General features: G+C 41.2%; 1 protein-coding gene across 1 annotated transcript in view; it reads left to right on the top strand.

Moving 5' to 3' along the window:
- Positions 1-20496, top strand: part of Exoc6 (exocyst complex component 6) — a 145141-nt gene that overhangs the window by 85783 nt on the left and 38862 nt on the right. The window contains exon 19 of the mRNA XM_032891851.1: positions 14044-14185. Coding sequence (XP_032747742.1) covers positions 14044-14185 — 142 coding nt within the window. The remainder of the gene's footprint in view (positions 1-14043; positions 14186-20496) is intronic.

Genomic DNA, 20496 nt, shown 5'->3' with positions numbered 1-20496 from the left:
TTCATTTTGTTTAGGTGCAAGCACGGAGTCATCTCATACAAAATAAGCGTTTATTTACAGAAGCAGAAACAGAAATAAAAATTAACCCTTAACAGCCTTTAGCATTTTGAAGTCTACTATTGCTTTGTACATCTCTTAAGTGCAGATATTTTAAGCTTTTAAACATAAAGTTAGCCATCAGCATAACTTTAGCCATCACAGGAGTTCATCAGTGAACCAGTTAAGTTTTATTGGGGTTACTTAGAGGAATATAGCTGAAGGGTTACTTACAGGATCATAAATGACTCAAAGACATCTGCATGACCAAAGCTCACCCCAGCATGGATGAGAGCTCACAAAATTTGGAAACTTGGAAAATATTGCATAGCCTGCAGACAGGTCAACATGTTAGAGACTGTCCTTTCTAAGTGACTGTTGGTTTCTGCGTCTAGGCAGCTGGTCTAGTTACAATGTCTTCTTTGTAGCTTGGATCTTCCAAGCCTCTTCTTTGCTGCTTGTCTTGTCTGGGAGTGACTCTCCACAGCTTGGCTTATTTGCTCTTGCTGGAAGGGGCCTAGGGAATCTAGTCAGTTTCAGGGACTTCCTGAAGCTATTTTGAGTTGTTTACCTTCCTACCTAAGGATGATATGTTTCAATCTTAGAGAAAACTGTTACACATTTTGCACTGGTCATGACCTAGTGCAAATATTTCCTTCTCATTCCTACCCAGGACTGTTCTTATGAATTGTCTTAACTCTTACTTTTAAAAGCATCTTTATTGAAGTTTTAATTTATTTTTACTGAATTTGCCTTTCCAGTTGTGTGTCCTTGACAGTTATAATAAGAGCTAATACATTTTCAGATAGTGAAATTTCTTCTTAGGGGGACAATTTAATTTAGCATGTAAAATGTAAATGTTTGACTTTGTCTCCTGATGGATCTGTTCCAGTTCTCTTTCCTTACCTCTGTGACCCATGTGTGTTTGCTAAAGCAATGACCGAGTCTTAATTTCCAGACTGGCATATTTATTGTGTCTGAACCAATCTATCTTAGCTTCATGGGTAGCCAAAACCTGCCCGGATCTTTCCCAGAATTCTGTCTGATGCCGCCTCTTTCACATAGCTTTTGCCAGTGGCACTGTACTTTACTACACGAGGTTATCTTCCTTTCCTTTACCCCTCCCTGTTGTATTTTTTCTTTTATGTGCTCTTTGTAGACTCTACTTTCTCTTGTTAGAATTCAGTCCTCTTAGGAAGAAATGCATCCACTCACCTTTGTTATTTTATGTCATATAACACAGAATGGTTGGTAAGCATTTTTAATTAACTGCAGGAGAAGCAGGGAAGACATGGATTACACTAAGTTCTTTCTGCAGGCTGGCCAGAGCTGGAATGGGACCCTGTGTCAAGAAAACAAACCAAAATAGAAAATGCACTTCTAAACTGTGTACACTGGATGTATTTTCCTTTATGTGAAGAATATGAATGATTCATATGTTGGTATTTGTGTGCAAACTTGAAACATCTTAAGGACATAACAAATTCTTTTTAGAGTTTATTATATAAAAACTTCGTATTTATTTATTTGTCTTTGTGACTCTATACCTTCAACACTTGCACTTTTCAATGATTTTCTGCTCCTTCTCAAAATATATTTTCAACGATATTCTGTCAGGATAGACAACATGCTCTATCTTGTGACACACACACTTAGTACACATGGAATCACACATAGGCCCTATGACTACTTTGTTTTAGACAATCTCATGGAGGCAGTAGGTCTTCATAACATGAACCCTTTGAAGTCTGCCTAGGCACATGCCACATGTGGATTTTGGTACTTTCCTAATCTTGATATATACATGATAAATAATCCTATCAGGAGCTAAAATAGCCTAGTTTTGTAAGAGGCCATATTGTAGGAACACCTACAGTGGCATGTCAAATGCTGGACCATGTGAATGCTCCTACGCACACAGCAGTTCTGAGCACTAAATCACGTAGCTATTCCAGTGTCTTTGGGATGGTGAGCCGTCCATTGCCTGCGGCTGCAGTCTGCTTCTTGAGCGTCTGTCTCTGAGAGGGTTATTTTGTTGTTGTTTCTTTTGTCGTTCTCCAGTGTTTGCTTGAGGGTTGGGGATGGTACAAGATGGACAGGAAACTTTCCACCTCAGTTCCTGTGCATCTTCTTTAATATGTGAAGGGTGCTCTGTTCTTTACGCAAGGCCTGTGGCTGCTTTAATTTCCTGTGCCTGTCTTGATGATGCTGGATCACTTTTGCCACAATTGTGTGTTCTGAGAGTTTTTTTCATATTTGTTTTGATTGAAAAGAATATTTTTACATTTAGCATTTTTCAGATACTCCAACATTTCCCTATATTCTATCTCTTTCTACGTTTTTCATAATTTTGTTTCTCTAAGATGCATATCATATACCAGTTGAAAATTCACATGGAGACCATGAGCTAAATATATATTGGTTGCTGATGTCTCAATAAACTAAATGCTTCTTCAGTCCTAAGTGACATTCTCAATTACTTCCCTGATGTTAAACACTATAGAAAATTCAGTTCTGAATTGATCCTGGGCAGTACTTTATTAGAGGAAGTGGTAACAATAATGGAAAGAAGCATACATCAAATAGCCATGAGAGTTTTCTAGGAAGCCAGTAGATTAGGATAGGTCTCAAGGCCTGGCTGTAGTAACCAGTGAGAGGACTGTAAGGGAACATAATTAGAACACACTCTTGGTATACAGTGAGAGGACTGTAAGGGAACATAATTAGAACACACTCTTGGTATACAGTGAGAGGACTGTGAGTGAACATAATTAGAACACACTCTTGGTATACAGACCAAGTGTCTGCATGTGCACTAGAGGTTCTGTAGCTCTGTGCAGTAGAATCCTTTCAGTTTCGTTTTTGAGAGAGTATGTTGCTATATAGCACAGACTGGCCTTGAACTGTAGTGTGCTCTTGCCCCTTTGCCTCTTGTAGGACCCTGGGTTTTATTCATGCCAAAATAAGAATGAAAGCTTTTTATCTGGGCATGGGGCATGTCCTCAGTCTCAGCACTTGGGAGGTAGAGGAGGAACCACCAGATCAGGGTTCCTGGCTAGACTGGGCTACAGTCTCGTAACACAAACAAATGACAGGTTTAGACATGGGATAACTCTGTTTTACTGTCTTTCTTTTTGTTCAAGAATCACTAGGTGGTATAGGGGAATTGTTACATAGTTTTAACTCTAAAATCTTTTATGGAAATCAGCATTGAGGTTGAAAGTGTCTGTTGACAAGAAAAGAAGCAATTGGCAGATCTGTTGGATGTCTGTAAGGACGCCCTCCTCATTCTGAACGTCATTCACATCGCGCTGAAGGCTGTTCCTAGGGGGAGCAAAAAGAAATTACCTTGATCATCCTACCTGACTTGGGATATATATGTGTGTGCATGCGTGCGTGCATGTGTGCGTGTGTGATAATTGTCTGTGGTAGGCAAACACTCTGCTATCGAATTTTTGTTTTGAGACACAACCTTGCCAACTTACCCAGGGAGTCCTTGATCCTCCGATTCAGTCTCCCAACAGACACCAGGCCTAGCCTTCTTTATGAGTTTGGTTTTTGATACATGTTTATTTACTCTCCTTTGATACGCCACTTAGTTATTTTTATGTGGGGTTGTTTTGCCTGTGTGTGTCTGCGCCCCACTCCCTTGCCTCTCCAGTCCTCATTTACACTTTTAAGATGGGGTCATCTTCAGTGCTCAGATTTGCTCAGGTGCAGGGGACTGGCAGTCTGTACACTAGCCCTATCCCTAACCTAGGGCTTAGCCTGGTGCTACTTCCTGTCTGGAACCCTATACCTGGAGTAAGCATATGCTAGCACTTTGGGGATACTGCAATGCAAATAAGGCGGAATTTTTGTTCTTTGTTTTTCTTCTAAAATCAGGGTTTCTCATGTAACCCTGTCTGTACTAGAACTTGCTCTGTAGAACAGTCTTGAACTCAGAGATCTGCTTGCCTCTGCTTCCCAAGTGCTAAGATTAAAGGCGTGCACACCAACTGCCTGGCCATATGCACAAGCATGTGCACACACACACACACACACACACACACACACACACACACACACACACACACAGAGCAAAATGTAATTGAAAACCACAGACCTTGCTGGAGTTACTTTGTGTTACCTGCAACAAAGCCACATGGTTTATGGAGAGGTTGGGACCCTGATTACAAATTCCTCAGCTATGATTTCCTTTTATCATACCATTTCACAGGATCTGTCATTCAGACGTGTTCCAAAGCTAGTGAGACCTCACTTGCACTGGGCTCTCAGTAAATTGTTAAACAGTTATGTAAGTGAGCATGGTGGTGTAAGCCTGAATCCCTAACAGAGGTGGGGGTAAGAGGACCAGAAATTCATGTCCTCTTCAACTGTGAATGGAGGGCAAGGCTAACTTGGGCTGTATAAAACCCTGTTTTTAAAAACCAAAAAGAAAGTAATTGGTGGTGGTGGTGGTGGAGTCATAGGAAAGGAAGAAGTTAAAGGAGAAAGGAAAGAAAGATGGAAACCTAAATAGACATCTTTGAATGAATGCCTTGTGCCTTTTTTTGTCTTATTTTCTGAGAGACAGGGTTTTATGTAGTCCTAGCTTGTCTAGAACTTGTTAGCTACCTAAGGATGGTCTTGAACTCCAGATTTTCCACCTCTGCCTCCTAAGAGGTGGTATTATAGTTATGCACGTTCTTTGCTTGTATTATATCTTCAGCAATGACTGTTGAAGGAGACCCCTGCATAGCTACAGCTCCCTTTCAGACTCCCGGATTGGGCCCAAACCACACCCAAACACCTTTTTTCCTCAGAGAGATCTTTTACTAGGCAAGCAAGAAAAGCTGAAGTGGCTGCTTTCTGACTCAGTGGCAGAAAAACGGCAGCAAATGACCTTGATTTTAAGAAGAGAAAATGGAAGGTCTGTGTTAGAGTGGGCTAGGATGCAGTGGGGTATTTTGATTGGGCATGTTAATTAGAGCAGCTGAAGGGGGTTTGATTGCTAGACTTCAACACTTTGATAGCTGGACCTTGGAAGTCAGCCTCAGGGGGAGAAAGTGGCCAAATAAGGCAACAGGCCCTGGGGGCCAGCTTCAGGAATGGAATGGAATGGATTTTAGCAAGGCTGAGGAACTGGGCTGGAAAGGCAAGGCCTGCCAGAGCCACGCTGGCCAGAATCCTTTCAACTGTGCCTGTATCAACCATCACATCTATTGATAGGTTGGCATGGGTTGGCATGTGCGGAATTCACTGGTGATCATACGAGAGTTACCTCAATAACATAAGCTAGTGTGACTCCGGCAATTTCTTTGGGCATTTTAAACTGTAGTGTCACTGTCAAACACTGAGTTCACGTTGCTGTATGTTCCTGGAGCACTGAGCTGTGTGCCTGCACAAAGAAATGCAGATGTGGCCCTGTTCTCCAACAGTTTCTGCTTTGATAATGGTTTCAGGTGTGTTTCAATTTCCCAGCCTGAATTTGCTGTTTTGACCATACTACAAGTCAACTACAGGGAAAATTAAGTAAATCTTTACTCTTCTGTTTTTGTTTATTAATATTTGCCAAGTAAGAAGAGTTTTAGGACTGTAGTAATTAATCAAATTAAGGTTTTGGAGGGGGGTGCTGGAGAAATGGTTCAGTGTTAAGAATAATGACTGCTCTTCTAGAGGTCCTGAGTTCAATTCCCTCCACCCACATGATGGTTCACAACCATCTGTAATGGGATACGATGCCTTCTGGTGTGTCTGAAGAGAATGACTGAGTGTACTCAAATACATAAAATAAAAAAATCTTTTTTTTTTAAAGGTTTTGGATGGGGAGTGCAAGAGAGGCAGACAGAATGTAGGAAGCCAGAGGTTGTTTCAAGGGGCAGATCTGCCAGGATCCACCAGAGGATTTCTAACGTAGAATAGTTTGTACAGTTAGGATGGTAGATTCTGCACCCAGCGACTGTGTTACCTAAGATTGTGTGGTGTTTTCCTTCATGCAGTGACTCAGCTGGGTTTCAGAGAAAGGTATGGTGGAAGAGTATAGTTGGCAAGGGTGCATCCCAGCACGGGAATTTGGAAGTGTGGGGCATGTGTGGCAACAGCCAGTGATGGGAATTTAGTGAGACGGGAGGAGAGAGCCCTGGTTAAAAGTAAAGAATGCGGTCTTGGCCTCTCCACCCAGCAGGAAACAAACTGAGACCTTCTGCGGGTGCTAACCAGTGTTAGTATGGGTTTTGTTTTGTTTTTGTTTTTGTTTTTAATATTTCACACAAAAGCAATCTCAACACTTGAAAGGTAGAAGATCAGAAATTCTGATACTCCCTGGGTATGTAGTGATTTGAAGGCTAGCCAGGGCTGTAGGTGACCTTGTCTAAAATAAATAAATAACAAAAAGTAAATCCAAGACAAAACAACAAAAAACATCCTCCTATCTAAATATCTGTTTTGAAACCCAGAAATTCCTAGCTTGGAAAAGGAGGGATTTCTTCTAAACCTTAGCCTTTCAAGACTTCCTTAATGTGTCCTCTTCTCTCTCTGGGACTGCCAATGATAGCAGCCAGGACGCCTGCCAGAAAGCTACTGTGCTGTGACCTGCCATTAAAACCCCTCCAAAAGACGGCCTTAACCAAGCGAGTGAAGATCTGTGTGATAAGAACTTCAAGCCTCTGAAGAAAGAAACTGAAGAAGACCTCAGAAGACGGAAAGATCTCCCATGCTCATGGGTTGGCAGGATTAATATAGTAAAAATGGCCATTTTACCAAAAGCGATCTACAGATTCAATGCAATCCCCATCAAAATACCAATCCAATTCTTCAAAGAGTTAGACAGAACAATTTGCAAATTCATTTGGAATAACAAAAAACCCAGGATAGCTAAAACTATCCTCAACAATAAAAGGACTTCAGGGGGAATCACTATCCCTGAACTCAAGCAGTATTACAGAGCAATAGTGATAAAAACTGCATGGTATTGGTACAGAGACAGACAGATAGACCAATGGAACAGAATTGAAGACCCAGAAATGAACCCACACACCTATGGGCACTTGATTTTTGACAAAGGAGTCAAAACCATCCAATGGAAAAAAGATAGCACTTTCAGCAAATGGTGCTGGTTCAACTGGAGGTCAACATGTAGAAGAATGCAGATCGATCCATGCTTATCACCCTGTACAAAGCTTAAGTCCAAGTGGATCAAGGACCTCCACATCAAACCAGATACACTCAAACTAATAGAAGAAAAAAAGTGGGGAAGCATCTAACACATGGGCACTGGAGAAAATTTCCTGAACAAAACACCAATGGCTTATGCTCTAAGATCAAGAGTCGACAAATGGGATCTCATAAAACTGCAAAGCTTCTGTAAGACAAAAGACAGTGTTGTTAGGACAAAACGGCAACCAACAGATTGGGAAAAGATCTTTACCAATCCTACAACAGAATAGAGGGCTTATATCCAAAATATACAAAGAACTCAAGAAGTTAGACTGCAGGGAGAAAAATAACCCTATTAAAAAATGTGGTTCAGAGCTAAACAAAGAATTCACAGCTGAGGAATGCTGAATGGCTGAGAAACACCTAAAGAAATGTTCGTCTTTCGTCATAAGGGAAATGCAAATCAAAACAACCCTGAGATTTCACCTCACACCAGTGAGAATGGCTAAGATCAAAAACTCAGGTGACAACAAATGCTGGCGAGGATGTGTACAAAGAAGAACACTCCTTCATTGTTGGTGGGATTGCAGACTGGTACAACCATTCTGGAAATCAGTCTGGAGGTTCCTCAGAAAATTGGACATTGAACTACCTGAAGACCCAGCTATACCTCTCTTGGGCATATACCCAAAAGATGCCCCAACATATAACAAAGACACATGCTCCACTATGTTCGTAGCAACCTTATTTATAATAGCCAAAAGCTGGACAGAACCCAGATGCCCTTCAACAGAGGAATGGATACAGAAAATGTGGTATATCTACACAATGGAATATTACTCAGCTATCAAAAACAACGAGTTTATGAAATTTATAGGCAAATGGATGGAACTAGAAAATATCATCCTGAGGAGGTAACCTAATCACAGAAAGACATACATGGTATGCACTCATTGATAAGTGGCTATTAGCCCAAATGCTTGAATTACCCTAGATGCACAGAACACATGAAACTCAAGAAGGATGACCAAAAAAATTGAATGCTTCACTCCTTCTTTAAAAGGGGAACAAGAATACCCCTGGGAGGGAATAGGGAGGCAAAGTTTAGAACAGAGGCAGAAGGAACACCCATTCAGAGCCTGCCCCACAAGTGGCCCATACATTTACAGCCACCAAACTAGATAAGATGGATGAAGCAAAGAAGTGCAGGCCAACAGGAACCAGATGTAGATCTCTCCTGAGAGACACAGCCAGAATACAGCAAATACATAGGTGAATGCCAGCAGCAAACCACTGAAGTGAGAACAGTGATTCCATTGAAGGAATCACAGAAAGGACTGGAAGAGCTTGAAGGGGCTCTAGACCCCACATGTACAACAATGCCAAGCAACCAGAGCTTCCAGGGACTAAGCCACTACCCAAAGACTACACATGGACTGACCCCGGGCTCCCCAACCTCATAGGTAGCAATGAATATCCTAGTAAGAGCACCAGTGGAAGGGGAAGCCCTTGGTCCTGCCAAGACTGAACCCCCAGTGAACGTGATTGTTGGGGGGAGGGTGGTAATGGGGGGAGGATGGAGAGGGGAACACCCACAGAGAAGAGGAGGAGGAAGGGTTAGGGGGATGTTGTCCTGGAAACCGGGAAGGGGAATAACAATCGAAATGTAAATAAGAAATACCCGTTAATAAAGATGAAAAAAAAAAAAAAAAAAAGACGGCTTAAAAATTGCCAGAGTGACATGAGCAGTGCCTGGGATGTTGAGGTGTAAGCGGAATAGAAATGTGCACACATGTGTTACAGGGAAACTTTGTTTCCATTTTAAGAGAATCATGTTCATTTTATTCATATGTCTCCTCACCCCAAAGAGCATCCCTGCCCTGCCAATGGTGAGCACTGGAACAGAGGAAAGGGTTTTAAAGGCCTGAGAGGAAAGTGAGCGTTGGGAGTTGACTGGGGATTGGGGTGAGTGATGTAACCTGTTCCTTCAGGGATGGAAACAGGGGTGCAAGTGCTGAGTGTGTTGGGGATGTAGAGTGGATGTTTGGATGGACTGCGGGTGTCTCGGCACAATCTCAAAAATCTGTCGTCAAGGTGGTATTAAAGTCATTATTGAAACTCACTAAAGAAGTCATCTTGATAGTCAAACCTGTATAAGTCCCCCATTCTGTATTGTTGGGAATTTAGTGTGTTCACTGAGGAAATGGCCTAAAGCCCATCTTGATGGCTAAAAGACCTTGCGCGTTGTGATGTCACCTCGAGGGGATTTTAATATTCTGTACTGTTCAGAGCCTTTTTCTTTAATAACATTTTTACAATTGAGCAAGATGTACTTTCATGTAGCAAAACTTGTCGGTGGTTCTTTGTTTGAGATAGGGTTTCTCTGTCTATCCTTGGCTGTCATGGAACTTTGTAGACTAGGCTGGCCTCTGCCCCTAAGTGCTAGGATTAAAGGCATGCACCCCCACTGCCCGGCCAGGTTATTGGTTCTTAATTGTACAAATAGAAGGAAAAGTTACAGAGTTCTTGAAGTAAAATGTTCCTTTTGAATTATTATATTTTAATTTTTAAAAAATTTATTTTTAATTTTAATATTTAGTCCACATTCTTTCAGTCTGATTCTTTCAGTGTATGTGTGTGTGTGTTTGTGTGTGTGTATGTATATATGTGTGTGTGTATATATATATTTTTTTTAAAAAGATTATGTGTTGTAGCTCTTTAGGACATTGTCCAGTTCATCAAAACACTTTTCTGTTCTTTCTGCATCTGAAAAGCTTACTTCTTAGCTCATAACTGTAGCAAACTAAGAGGTAGCATGTTTGTATAAAATAGGAACTTGCTGTTGAACTGAAGTGACTTTAAAGAGCAGGGTCAGAGTAAAGAGGTTCACTTAGCAAATCCACTGCTCCTTTGTTTTCTCTTTTCCTCCCAGTCTTTGAAAACAAAACCCGATTCTAATTTAAAGAATAACACAGTATATTTGCCCCTTTGTATTTTTACAAAAGGTTAAAAAGTAGTTCAAGATTGACGTGCGCGCGCGCGCGCGCGTGTGTGTGTGTGTGTGTGTGTAGATTTAACAAAAGGAAAATGACTCCTTTTGGAGTTCTTAAGGAAGAGTAGATCATTATAGAAAAAATGATCGTGGTTTAAAGAGTATTTTACATCATTTGTATTTTCGAGAATGAAAGCAGCTTTGAAAACACTTTTGAGCACTTACTGTTCAAGTAAAGACTTTCCTAGTGGATGTGTGAAATAAGAGACTGCTGAAGTAAATACACACTTCAAATGAGAATTTGAAATGCCAAATTAGTTTTTAAGATTTCAGTATTTCGCCCACTATGATATTAGACCTATGAAAACATTACTTTGAAACCAAAATAGTTTGAGCCATTATCTAATAAAATGTGTCGTGTTTGTATCGTTATGTTATTTTATACTTCAAAAGAAACAGTATCTTTAACCCAATCTACAATAGTAAATTATTTTGGGAATTTGGCTTGACATACAAACAGATGTGTTATCTTGATTTCTTTCTACTGAGGTTGGTGGTTAGTGGTTTATTGTTCTGTGATTGGCATTGAAAGCCTTATTTCACAGCTTGCAGTAAGGAACTGTTGGGTAAAGAGCGGTTGTGTTCCACCATCGAGATTCAGAAAGTGTCAATCAAGCTCTTACACCAGTTATTCAGAGAATGAGTTTTCTTATTGATTTCACTAAACGTCGCCTCATGCTGTCTTTGATTGGCACAGCCTGGCAGGGAGGATGGATGAATCTGTCACCGGCTAGTTAATTGTGTTGCTGATCTCAGTCTGACATCAGGTCTTTGACTCTTAAATGGCTCAATACAAAACAAATTAGCAGATTGTAGTCATATTTCTCATTCTATATGCTCTGACTTTGTTGAATGCAGTCCATAAATCATATTGACTGACACACAAGCGAACGATGAAAGCTGCTTTGAGACGTGCGTCCAGAAAGCAGCACCGAGAAGGTGCATGGAAGGATGCTTATGGCTGACCCTGTGGGAATTTCCTAGGAGCCAAATGTCTCTTTGGCACAATTGTTCTCAGAAGAAAAGCTTTGGGGTAATGCAGAAAGGATCTAATATGTCAGCAGATTCTCTTTTACAAGTCCCTTTGAAATATAAGAAGTTTGTCTAAGGGTTTTCTCTCTTGGCAAGTTGATTTTCAGGAAAAAAGAATGCTAAAGCAGGGTGAAAAAACATAGTTACCTTTTTAAAAGCATGGCAGGTGTTTTTAGTTACTGAACTTTGTATTGTTAAGGAGAAAGGAAATGCTGGTGATGTTACAAGTAGTTTTTCATACAAGGGCAGCAAATATGGTTGGTTGCTTAAAATGTATCAAATGTGCCCTGTTTTGTGGATTATTTTGGTTGTTGTCTGTTCATGTCTATTAAAAGCGAGTTTGTAAAGACAGTTATGAAAGTGTTTAATTTTTTTGTCTAGGATGATGCAATATTATGAGAGTAGCTGTAATGGTGTCCTGAGAGGTGGGCTTGGTTTATTAAAATAGGCCAAGATTCTTAGACCTGAGATATCAGCTGCAAATACGTTTTTGAGTGCGTAAATCCTAAAGGCATTAAAAATCCTTCTGTATAAAATAAGTCGATAAAATTTAGGAATGGTTCTGTGCATTCTGAAGGTAGGCAGTGGACATCTAGAAAATAGTATACAGTCTTATAAAACATGTTTCATAAAATTTCATCAATGTGAACCTTTGATAGTATTAACTTAAGTTTGATATACAGAGGGATAATTCATGTTATTTAAAACATTTGTAAGATTTTGTATTTTGTAAGTCTCTAAAATGTTTATCTTTGAGAATAAGCCTGTATTCAAATATGCCCAATCAAAGGAAATTTCATGTTGAGATTTTACTGTTATAAATATTATTTAACTAAAATGTTTTATTTTTGTATGTGTTTTTATTGCCTGTTTCTACCAGATTCATGAAACAGCTTAGACTTTTGTCGTTGTTTGGCTCCTGTACTGCCATATATCTGTTTGTGTCTCTGAACCTATGTTAATACCACTTATGATGTATGGCATATTATGTACAAAATAAGTTAAATAAGTTTTTGACAGTTTATGAGTCTGCTTTTGCAGTCAGTACATCATAGTGTGATGATGTAGTAGACAGTAGAGTGGAACTGATGGAGTTTATTGGGCTGAAATGCACTAGTTGTTCCATTAAGTCAAAATAACATTTCCTCGAAGAGTTTGCAAGCCTATCACCACACTGAAATTAAAGGACGTGCCGTTGATTTCTCTTTTGTCTGCTTTTATCCCCTCCCATTCATATTGATAGCATTCTGCCTGGAGAATGGAGCTGCATGGCTCGAAGGCTGACTCCTTCTTGGGTTTGCAGGCTTTTGAGCATGCTGGGGTTTTCATTGTTTACTGCATTCCTTTTTTGGCAATTCATCAGTATCTGTCAAATATATTGTTTGCATTGGCTTTTATCTCTGCAGTTTTTGATTGAGAAACTGACACTGCATATCTGATATTTTGTTTTTGCTCTGCACAATGCCCAAATGCTAAGAACCCATCCATAAGCAGTTTGGTTCTAAGACCAGAATGTCAGACTAGACCTTTTAATGTGTAATTTAAAGTACAAGTATTCTAGTAAGTTATGAACTGTATTTGTTGTCCTTGTGACCATTCACACTAACTCTGCATAAATATTTTTGTATTAGTACACTGTAGCATGTATGTTTGGAAGATGGATTTTATCATTTTGTCTCCCCATTTGCCTTTGCGATTAGTAGGAAGAAAGAAAACACAGTTACCAAATATCACTGGGCAAATGTTTGTTAATTAAACTGAGGGAAAACATGGCATGTCCCTTGAAAGTCATTATTTTCCTAACCATAATCCTAGATCTTTGACTCCCACCATGGGAATCAGCCCATCCCCTAATCGTATAATCGTTTGCAGGCAGCCACCATGGAAGGGTCATACTAGAAAACTGTGCCCTAAAGGAGTTTATGTATATTCTGTTAAACGTCTGCTTGAGTTAGAGTGTGGGGGCACATGCCTTTAATCCCAATGTTCAAGCAGAGGCAGGCAGATAGATCTCTGGGTGTTCAAGGCCAGTCTGGTCTACATAGTGAATCCCAGGACAGCTAGAACTATGTAATGACACCCTGTCTTTATATATATATATTTTCAGTTGTGTAATTTGTAGGACAAACATTCAAAAACTTTTTTAAGAACAATTTTAAGAAAATTGAAGTAAGGCTGTCAGTAAAAATTCATATCATGTCATGTATATGTCAGTGAAAGAAAACCCTGAGTATTAATTTCTGCAGTTAGACGTAGTGTGCATCTGATTGACTAGAAATGCAGCTGAAGTGGAAGGCGAGACAACCCTTTCCCCTGTGGTAACTGTGACTGTACCACAGACCAACCTGCTGAGTGGAGATGAGGACTCCAACTCCAGTGGTGTTGATTTTAGGTACAGCTTAAGTAGTAATAACAACAGAAGTTAACAAATTACACAGTTAACTTCCTTTGTTCTGTCTTCTCAAAACATACAAAGGAAAGCTTAGGGGGTGTGGTATGAATAAACCGCTTTGTCAGTATTATGATTTAATGCAATAAATGCCATGTTTCCATGTGCATTGAAAAGTGTTACAATTGTAAAAGTTTTCCTCTGTGCAGTTAGCACTTTAATAATATTGTATCCTGAGAAGGATGAGCGTTAGTTCTTTGAAGAGTACAGACCCAGAAAAGCCAACAGTCAATACTGTACCTCTAAGAAGAGTGTCAGGTGTACCGTCTTGTGATATTTTGCGACATATTTCCACGTTTGCTTGTTTACGTTTTGCTTGTTTGTTTGTTTTGCATAGGGGAAAGTTGCCCAGACAGCTTGCATGTCAGCCTGCCAACATCTGTCCACATCCTTGATGCAGATGCTCCTGGACAGCGAGTTAAAGCAGATCAGCATGGGGGCCGTCCAGCAGTTTAACCTAGACGTCATACAGTGCGAATGTAAGTACACACCAGCCAGCTCGCACGCTTTCTCGACAAACCCGTAGTTAAACATTTGGGACGCCATCTACAGTAGGGCAGCTTGACAAGAAGGAAGAAGGCCCAAGCTAACTAAATTTTCGGCAGCTTTAGAAGTAAAGCTGACTCCTTCCTGGGAAGAAAGAACTGTCTCAGTTTCCCACCACAGCCTCAGAGGTTCGCTGAAGGGCTGGGCTAGACCAAGGCAACTGAAGAGGTGGTTTCTTCCCTCTGGCCATTCTGACCTCTCTGGGATTCTCCTCAGGCCTGCTGTGAGTGAGGGAGACAATCCCCCGTGTGTCATGCTCAGCTTTTCTGAACATGTAGGTTTTTGCTGAGAGGCCTGGCATAGCAAATGGTGCCGTCTCTACAGGAGTGTTCCTCACTCCTGGCCGGTTTTCTTCCAGCCTTGGCAACTGCACTTATTTTTCTCCATCATTTTGTTTGGATGGCAAGGTTTGCGTCTTCCGTGGTCTGGTGTTGGCATCAGTGAATGAGCTTTAGAGCTTATGTTATTAGCTCTGTTACACATGCTTCAGATGGGATTTTATCAAACCTGAATAACTTGGTGCCTGGAAACTTTGGGTCGTTTTCAGGCAGCATTCTCAATGAGTGGTTCCCTAACTAAATGATGAAGATTCCCGGTTGACAAAGGGCTCAGACATCTCCATTGACCATTAAAAGTCACTGGGGCACAAGAGAGATCTTATTTAAGGCACTAACAACCTTCAACTAAAGTGGAAATAACATTTTTTCAGCAATAAATGTAAAGTATTTGTCTGTCCTTTGTGTATAATGTATTCTACTAGGGGGAAAAAAAGCTCTGCTTTTTACTTGAAAGCAATTCTAACTTTATTTTATCAGAAACCTTTTTTTTAATCAAAGTAAAATTCTCATTTATAAAATATCTACTTTGTATTTATTAAAGTATTTGACTCCAAACTGCACCTTAAGATTTCCTAAGCTCGCATCAATTATTATTCTCCTGCAGATTATCTGCCCCTCCCTCTCTGCCCACTCTTTCCCCTTCTCTTCATTTCCCTCTCTATTTTTAATTTTATTTTAATTAGTATAGAAAGCAGTAGATTTCCTTATAGCATTTCATGCATACAGAGTTTTGGCGGATTACCCCCACCTCCGCCCCCTCCCTCCCTCCCTCCCTCCCTCCCTCCCTCCCTCCCCCCTCCCTTCCTCCCCCTTCTGCTTGAGCCTTCTACCTAAACATTACGTATTCATCCCATCTCTTGTGCTGAGCACACTCTAAACACAGCCTAACACAGAGCAACACCCCCAGCGTAAACTGGCTTCTTAAAATTTTTAAGACGTTGTGTTTTGAGATCATTACAGTCTGATATTGCTTTTGTCAATATTTCACACACATATTGCCTGATTTATTTTGTATTATTTTGTCTTTAGTGTGGCTTCAAATAACTAGGTATTTGGCCAGCTGGCTGGTTCACTGGGTAAAGGCAGTTTCTGCCAAGCCTGAGTTTATTCCCAGAACCCACCATGGTAGAATAAGAAAACTAAGTCCCACAGTTGCCCTCTGACCTCTGCATGTGTGCTGTGGTGTAACCATGTGCTCCCCTTTGTGTATGTACACAGAATAAATAAATATAACAAAAGTTTAATAATAATTGGCAGTTAAACCTCTTGTTGTGTTAGGTTGTCTTGGTTACATATATTGCTGAGTGATAGACATTTCCGTTTATGTAGGTAGCTTTCTGGTGTCCCATTCGCTCGCTCGTTCGTTCGTTCATTCATTCATTCATTCATTCATTCATTCACCCATTCACTTTACATCCCAGTTTCAGCACACTCCTCATCACAGTACCCACTCATAGAAGTTCTTCTCCAAGCCCACCTTCCTCTCCTCTTTTGAGAAGGGGAAGCTCCCCTCTGGCGTCACCCCTTTCCCCGCTAATCAAGGCAGTCCATTTAGTGGTGCAGGATCCACTGGCAGGCAAGTACCAGGCTCAGGGATAGCCCTGGCTCCAGTTGTTGGGGGACTCGCATGAAGACCAAGCTGCTCCTCTGCTGCGTGTGCGCAGGGGCCTTGGTGCAGCTGTGCCCACTCTTTGGTTGGTGATTCAGTCTCTCAGGGCCCCAGGGCTCTAGGTGAGTTGGTCTTCCTGTGGAGTCTCTATCTTCTTCAGGTCCCTCAATCCTCCTCCCATCTCTTCCATAAGACTCCCAGAGCTCCAGCAAATGTTTGGGTGCGAGTCTCTGCATCTATTTTCATTGGCTGTTAGGTGGAGCCTCTTAGAGGACAGTTATGCTAGGCTCCAGTCTGCAAGCATGACAAGTGTCATTAATGGTGTCAGAGACTGGTTGTTGCCCATGGGATGGGTCTCAATTTGAGGCAGTCATTGGTTGACCGTTCCCTAAGTCTCTGCTCTCTTTGTCCCTGCACATCTTGTAGGCAGGACAGATTTTGAGTCAGATGTTTTGAGGGTAGGTTGCTGTCCTTATCCCTCTACTGGGAGTCCTGATTGGTTACAGAAAGTAGCCACTTCTGCTGTAATCAACAGACTCAAAGAAGCCAATTAGCAAGGAGGCCCAAGGGAGTATGCTTGAACCTTTCTCAGAAGGGGAAACAAAATAGATTTGGAGGTGGACGGAAGGAGGGAACTGGGTGGGAGAGGGGATGAGAGAGGAGTGGGGCAGGGGTGGGGAGATAATAGGTAGGGAGAACAGGGGAGAGAGAAATGGGGGGAGGGCAATCTTTAGGATGTGCCAGAGACCTGGGATGGGGGGAAGGCCCCAGGGGATCTATGGGGCAGCTCTAGCTTCCTTACCTCCCTGTGGAGGACTGTAGAAAGGCATGAACTATGACCTCATCCCAGGCATCGCCTCCCGGGCCTCTCTAGGACATTTTCTACCTCTAGTCATTCCTTTGGGCAGTTACTAAAGGCACCATTTGGATCTTTCAGAGAAAACCAAGAAAGAAAATGTTATCTGGCATCCCGTGCATGAGGGGCTGAGTCTCTGTCCCCAGAGATGTGGTAGGGAGAGAATTCCTTTAAGATTCCTCTTGTTTGTCTCTGCCTTTTAAAGTTTATCATGCACAACTACCATGATCATTACATTTTTCTTGTCTTTTATTTCCTTTTTGACTTTTTTTTTTTTTTGGTAAACTTATCTAGTTTCTGCATGTATGTTTGTCATGGCATGCATGTGGCATTCAGAAGACAACATATATATATATATATATATATATATATATATATATATATGAGCAAGTTCTCTCCTTCTACCCTATGGGTTCCAGGGATCAAACTCAGGTCATCAGGCTTGGTTGCAAGAACCTTTGCTGACAAGCCGTTCCACTGATGCCCTGTGATCGCTACTTCTTAATGCCATATCACATATTCGGTTCTTACTGAATAAATATAGACTACGTTTGTGTTTATTTTACTACCCCCAATGTTAAGTTTTCTTTTCCAAAATGTATCTTTTAACTTTTAAACAGTGAATTTGTAGTATAAATAATAATGAACTCTCTCATACTTTTTTGGTAGAAAAAATATACACTCTCATCCACTGGCGATTTTTAGGGATTGTTGTGTGTATTAATCATGTGAAAATGAAACTTTCTCTAATATTGTAAGTATGTTAAGAGAATTAAAAGAATAAGTTTGTATTATGTTTTAAATAATCATTTTTAGGTCTAGGGAAAAGTAGTTTTAAAATATAAAGCTTATTTTTTGGTTTTCTACATACTGGCACAGAAAAAGGTTCAGAGGAAGAGGAGTTTGGCTAGATGAGGAAGGTGGGGCCAGAACGCTTATGAGTGTGGCTGTCTAAGCATCATGGCGTTTGCCTGGGGTATGAAGACAAATACAGGTAGTCTGATAAAGAATCTTAGAGGTCAGTACTGGGCTTCCCCACCCAATGTCATGACACACGGACTCTTGCTCTCCTCCATGCTGAGGTCATCTGGCTCTGGAGACAAGAGTTTCAAACTGTCTGTTGTTCTATGACCCTGCCGTGTCCAGCCCTTCCTGGAACATCTGATTTGAAGGGTTAACCTATGTTCAGAGAATGTGTTTCCATGAGACACACAGTGCTCTGTTGATGGATTATGTTGACCTGAAACCATTTGCTTTCTGAACTTCTCTTAAGTGAGAAGTTGTGTTGTAAGACTAGAGTTACCACTGGTCTCTAATGGGTCCTTTTGTAAGAAATGTTCTCACCAAAAGGAGAATGCCCCCTAGAGCTGTCTTTATACACATTGCAGAAAGTTTGTCCTTTTCCAGTTGGACCAACTCCTTCCACAGCTCACAGCTGTTCAGGTGAGATACAAACTGGATTCCTGTTGCCTGCATCCTCCTGCATCTCATTTGGTCATGTGTGCATCAGAACCAGACTGCTACATGTGCGTATAGGAAGAAGATATGCCTCAACTTTCTGTGGCGTATCTGCTTAGAGTCATGCACCAAAACTAACCTTTCATCCCAAGTTAATTCTATAAAAACTTCTCTTTATCCTCTGAGCATTCTACCCATTAAATTGGCTCTCTTCTCTTCATTGCCATTGTCCGATGCTGTGGTCTAAGGATACCCCTGCAATATGCAGTTGGGGTATTGAGCACACTGTTCTGTATGCTGTACTTTATTAACAAAACCCAAACTGCAGGGCATGGTGGCACATACTTATAATCCTGGTACTTGGGAGGCTGAGGCAGGAGGATTGCTACAAGTTCAAGGCCATCTTAGGATACATAGTGAGAGCCCTCCAATATTTTAAAAACAACTGCAAAGAAGCCCAAACTAGGCTTTCGTATTGGCCAGCATGTACTTTGAAATAGCCAAAACTATGGCATTCTAAAATCCAGTTTTGACAGGACTGGGAGGCTGGCACAGTCTATAACATGAGGGCCTCAGTTCTTATTGCCAGCACCCCTGGGGGAAGCTGGGCACCGTGGTACACATCTGCAGTCCCAGCCAGGAACCAGAGACAGGTGGATCCTGCTGCTCATTTTGCAGCTGGACTAGCAGAATCAGTGAGCTCCAAGTTCCCTGAGAAACCATGTCTTGGAAAACAAAGTGGAAAGTGTGTGTGTGTGTGTGTGTGTGTGTGTGTGTGTGTGTGTGTGTGTGTGTGTGTGTGTGTGTGTACTGTGTGGAAGTCAAAGAAAACTCATGGAATTAGTTCTGTCTTTCCCCTATGCCCAAGATCAGCCTCAAGTTGCCAGGCATGGTGGCAAGTGCCTTTACCATTGAGCCATCTCTCCAGCCTCACTGAAACTTTTAAATCAAGACTTGATGGAATCTATATCAAGAAAAGTTAAGCTTAATGTCATGGAAATAAACTGGATCTGGAGAGAGGCTGAAATCAGGGAGAGGTGCTAAAAGACTTAAGCTTTTCCTTTTCAAAGATAAATCGAACCCTGTATTAGAAAGTGGAAATACAAACTTGAGAAAATCGACTGCAGGCATTTTGGAGGGGGAGATATGTAAAACTAGTGAATTAGTTGAATGTGATGGATTAAGATGACTAGAGTCAGAGGCACAGTGAAGAGACCTACAGAATACATCTGTGATTAAAGGAGGGTGTGAAGGGAGAAGAAAGGAGATGCTTAGGCACACAGGGTAGATTAATGAAACTCTGTGTCCCCCATGGAAGTTTTATGAAGGTTGCATAGTGATGTGCTCATGGTGAAAGCCTGCGAATGCTTATTTGTTGAAGAGAGAAACAAAGACTAAACCAGGACGCCTCTGTCTGCTGGTCACTTACGGAGTCCCACCTTGTTAAGGCCACCAGGTCATGCTGCACTTCAAATCCGGACATTTAATTCTTTAATGTAAACATACCTGATGATTATTCCTTTTTGAAAACCTGATATATTGCAGAACTGTAGATAAATGACCTTTTACTCTTCTGAGCTAAACAACCAGGGTTCTTTGTTTCTTTGTGGGATCAATTTCTCCTATTCGATCATTTTTCTTTGGAACTTGTTCTAGCTTTTTTTTTTTTTTTTTTTTTTGACTACCTTTTGTGGCAAACCTGCATCAAACCTGATTTTTAAATGTTCAGATCCAAGAGCATGGGCCTGCCTATGGACTTTTGAAGAACTTCTGTGTGTTTGCAGGACTTTCCTCCCTCTTTTTAGAGGTCTTACCAGCCCAGGCTAGCTCCACTCTCAGTTCCAGTTTGGACTCTGCCATTTGACTATCACGATGCCTCAGAATTCCCCCTACAACACAGGCTTCAGAGTTTAGGATTTCCCAGATAATCCTACTAAGAATGAGAGGCCAGAAATTGTCAGGCAAATGGAGAGTGCAGAGCGC

Source organism: Rattus rattus, chromosome 2, assembly GCF_011064425.1.
Source record: "Rattus rattus isolate New Zealand chromosome 2, Rrattus_CSIRO_v1, whole genome shotgun sequence".
Classification (NCBI taxonomy): domain Eukaryota; kingdom Metazoa; phylum Chordata; class Mammalia; order Rodentia; family Muridae; genus Rattus; species Rattus rattus.
Note: the sequence above shows the minus strand (reverse complement) of the source record. Positions and strands in the feature narration are given on the sequence as shown.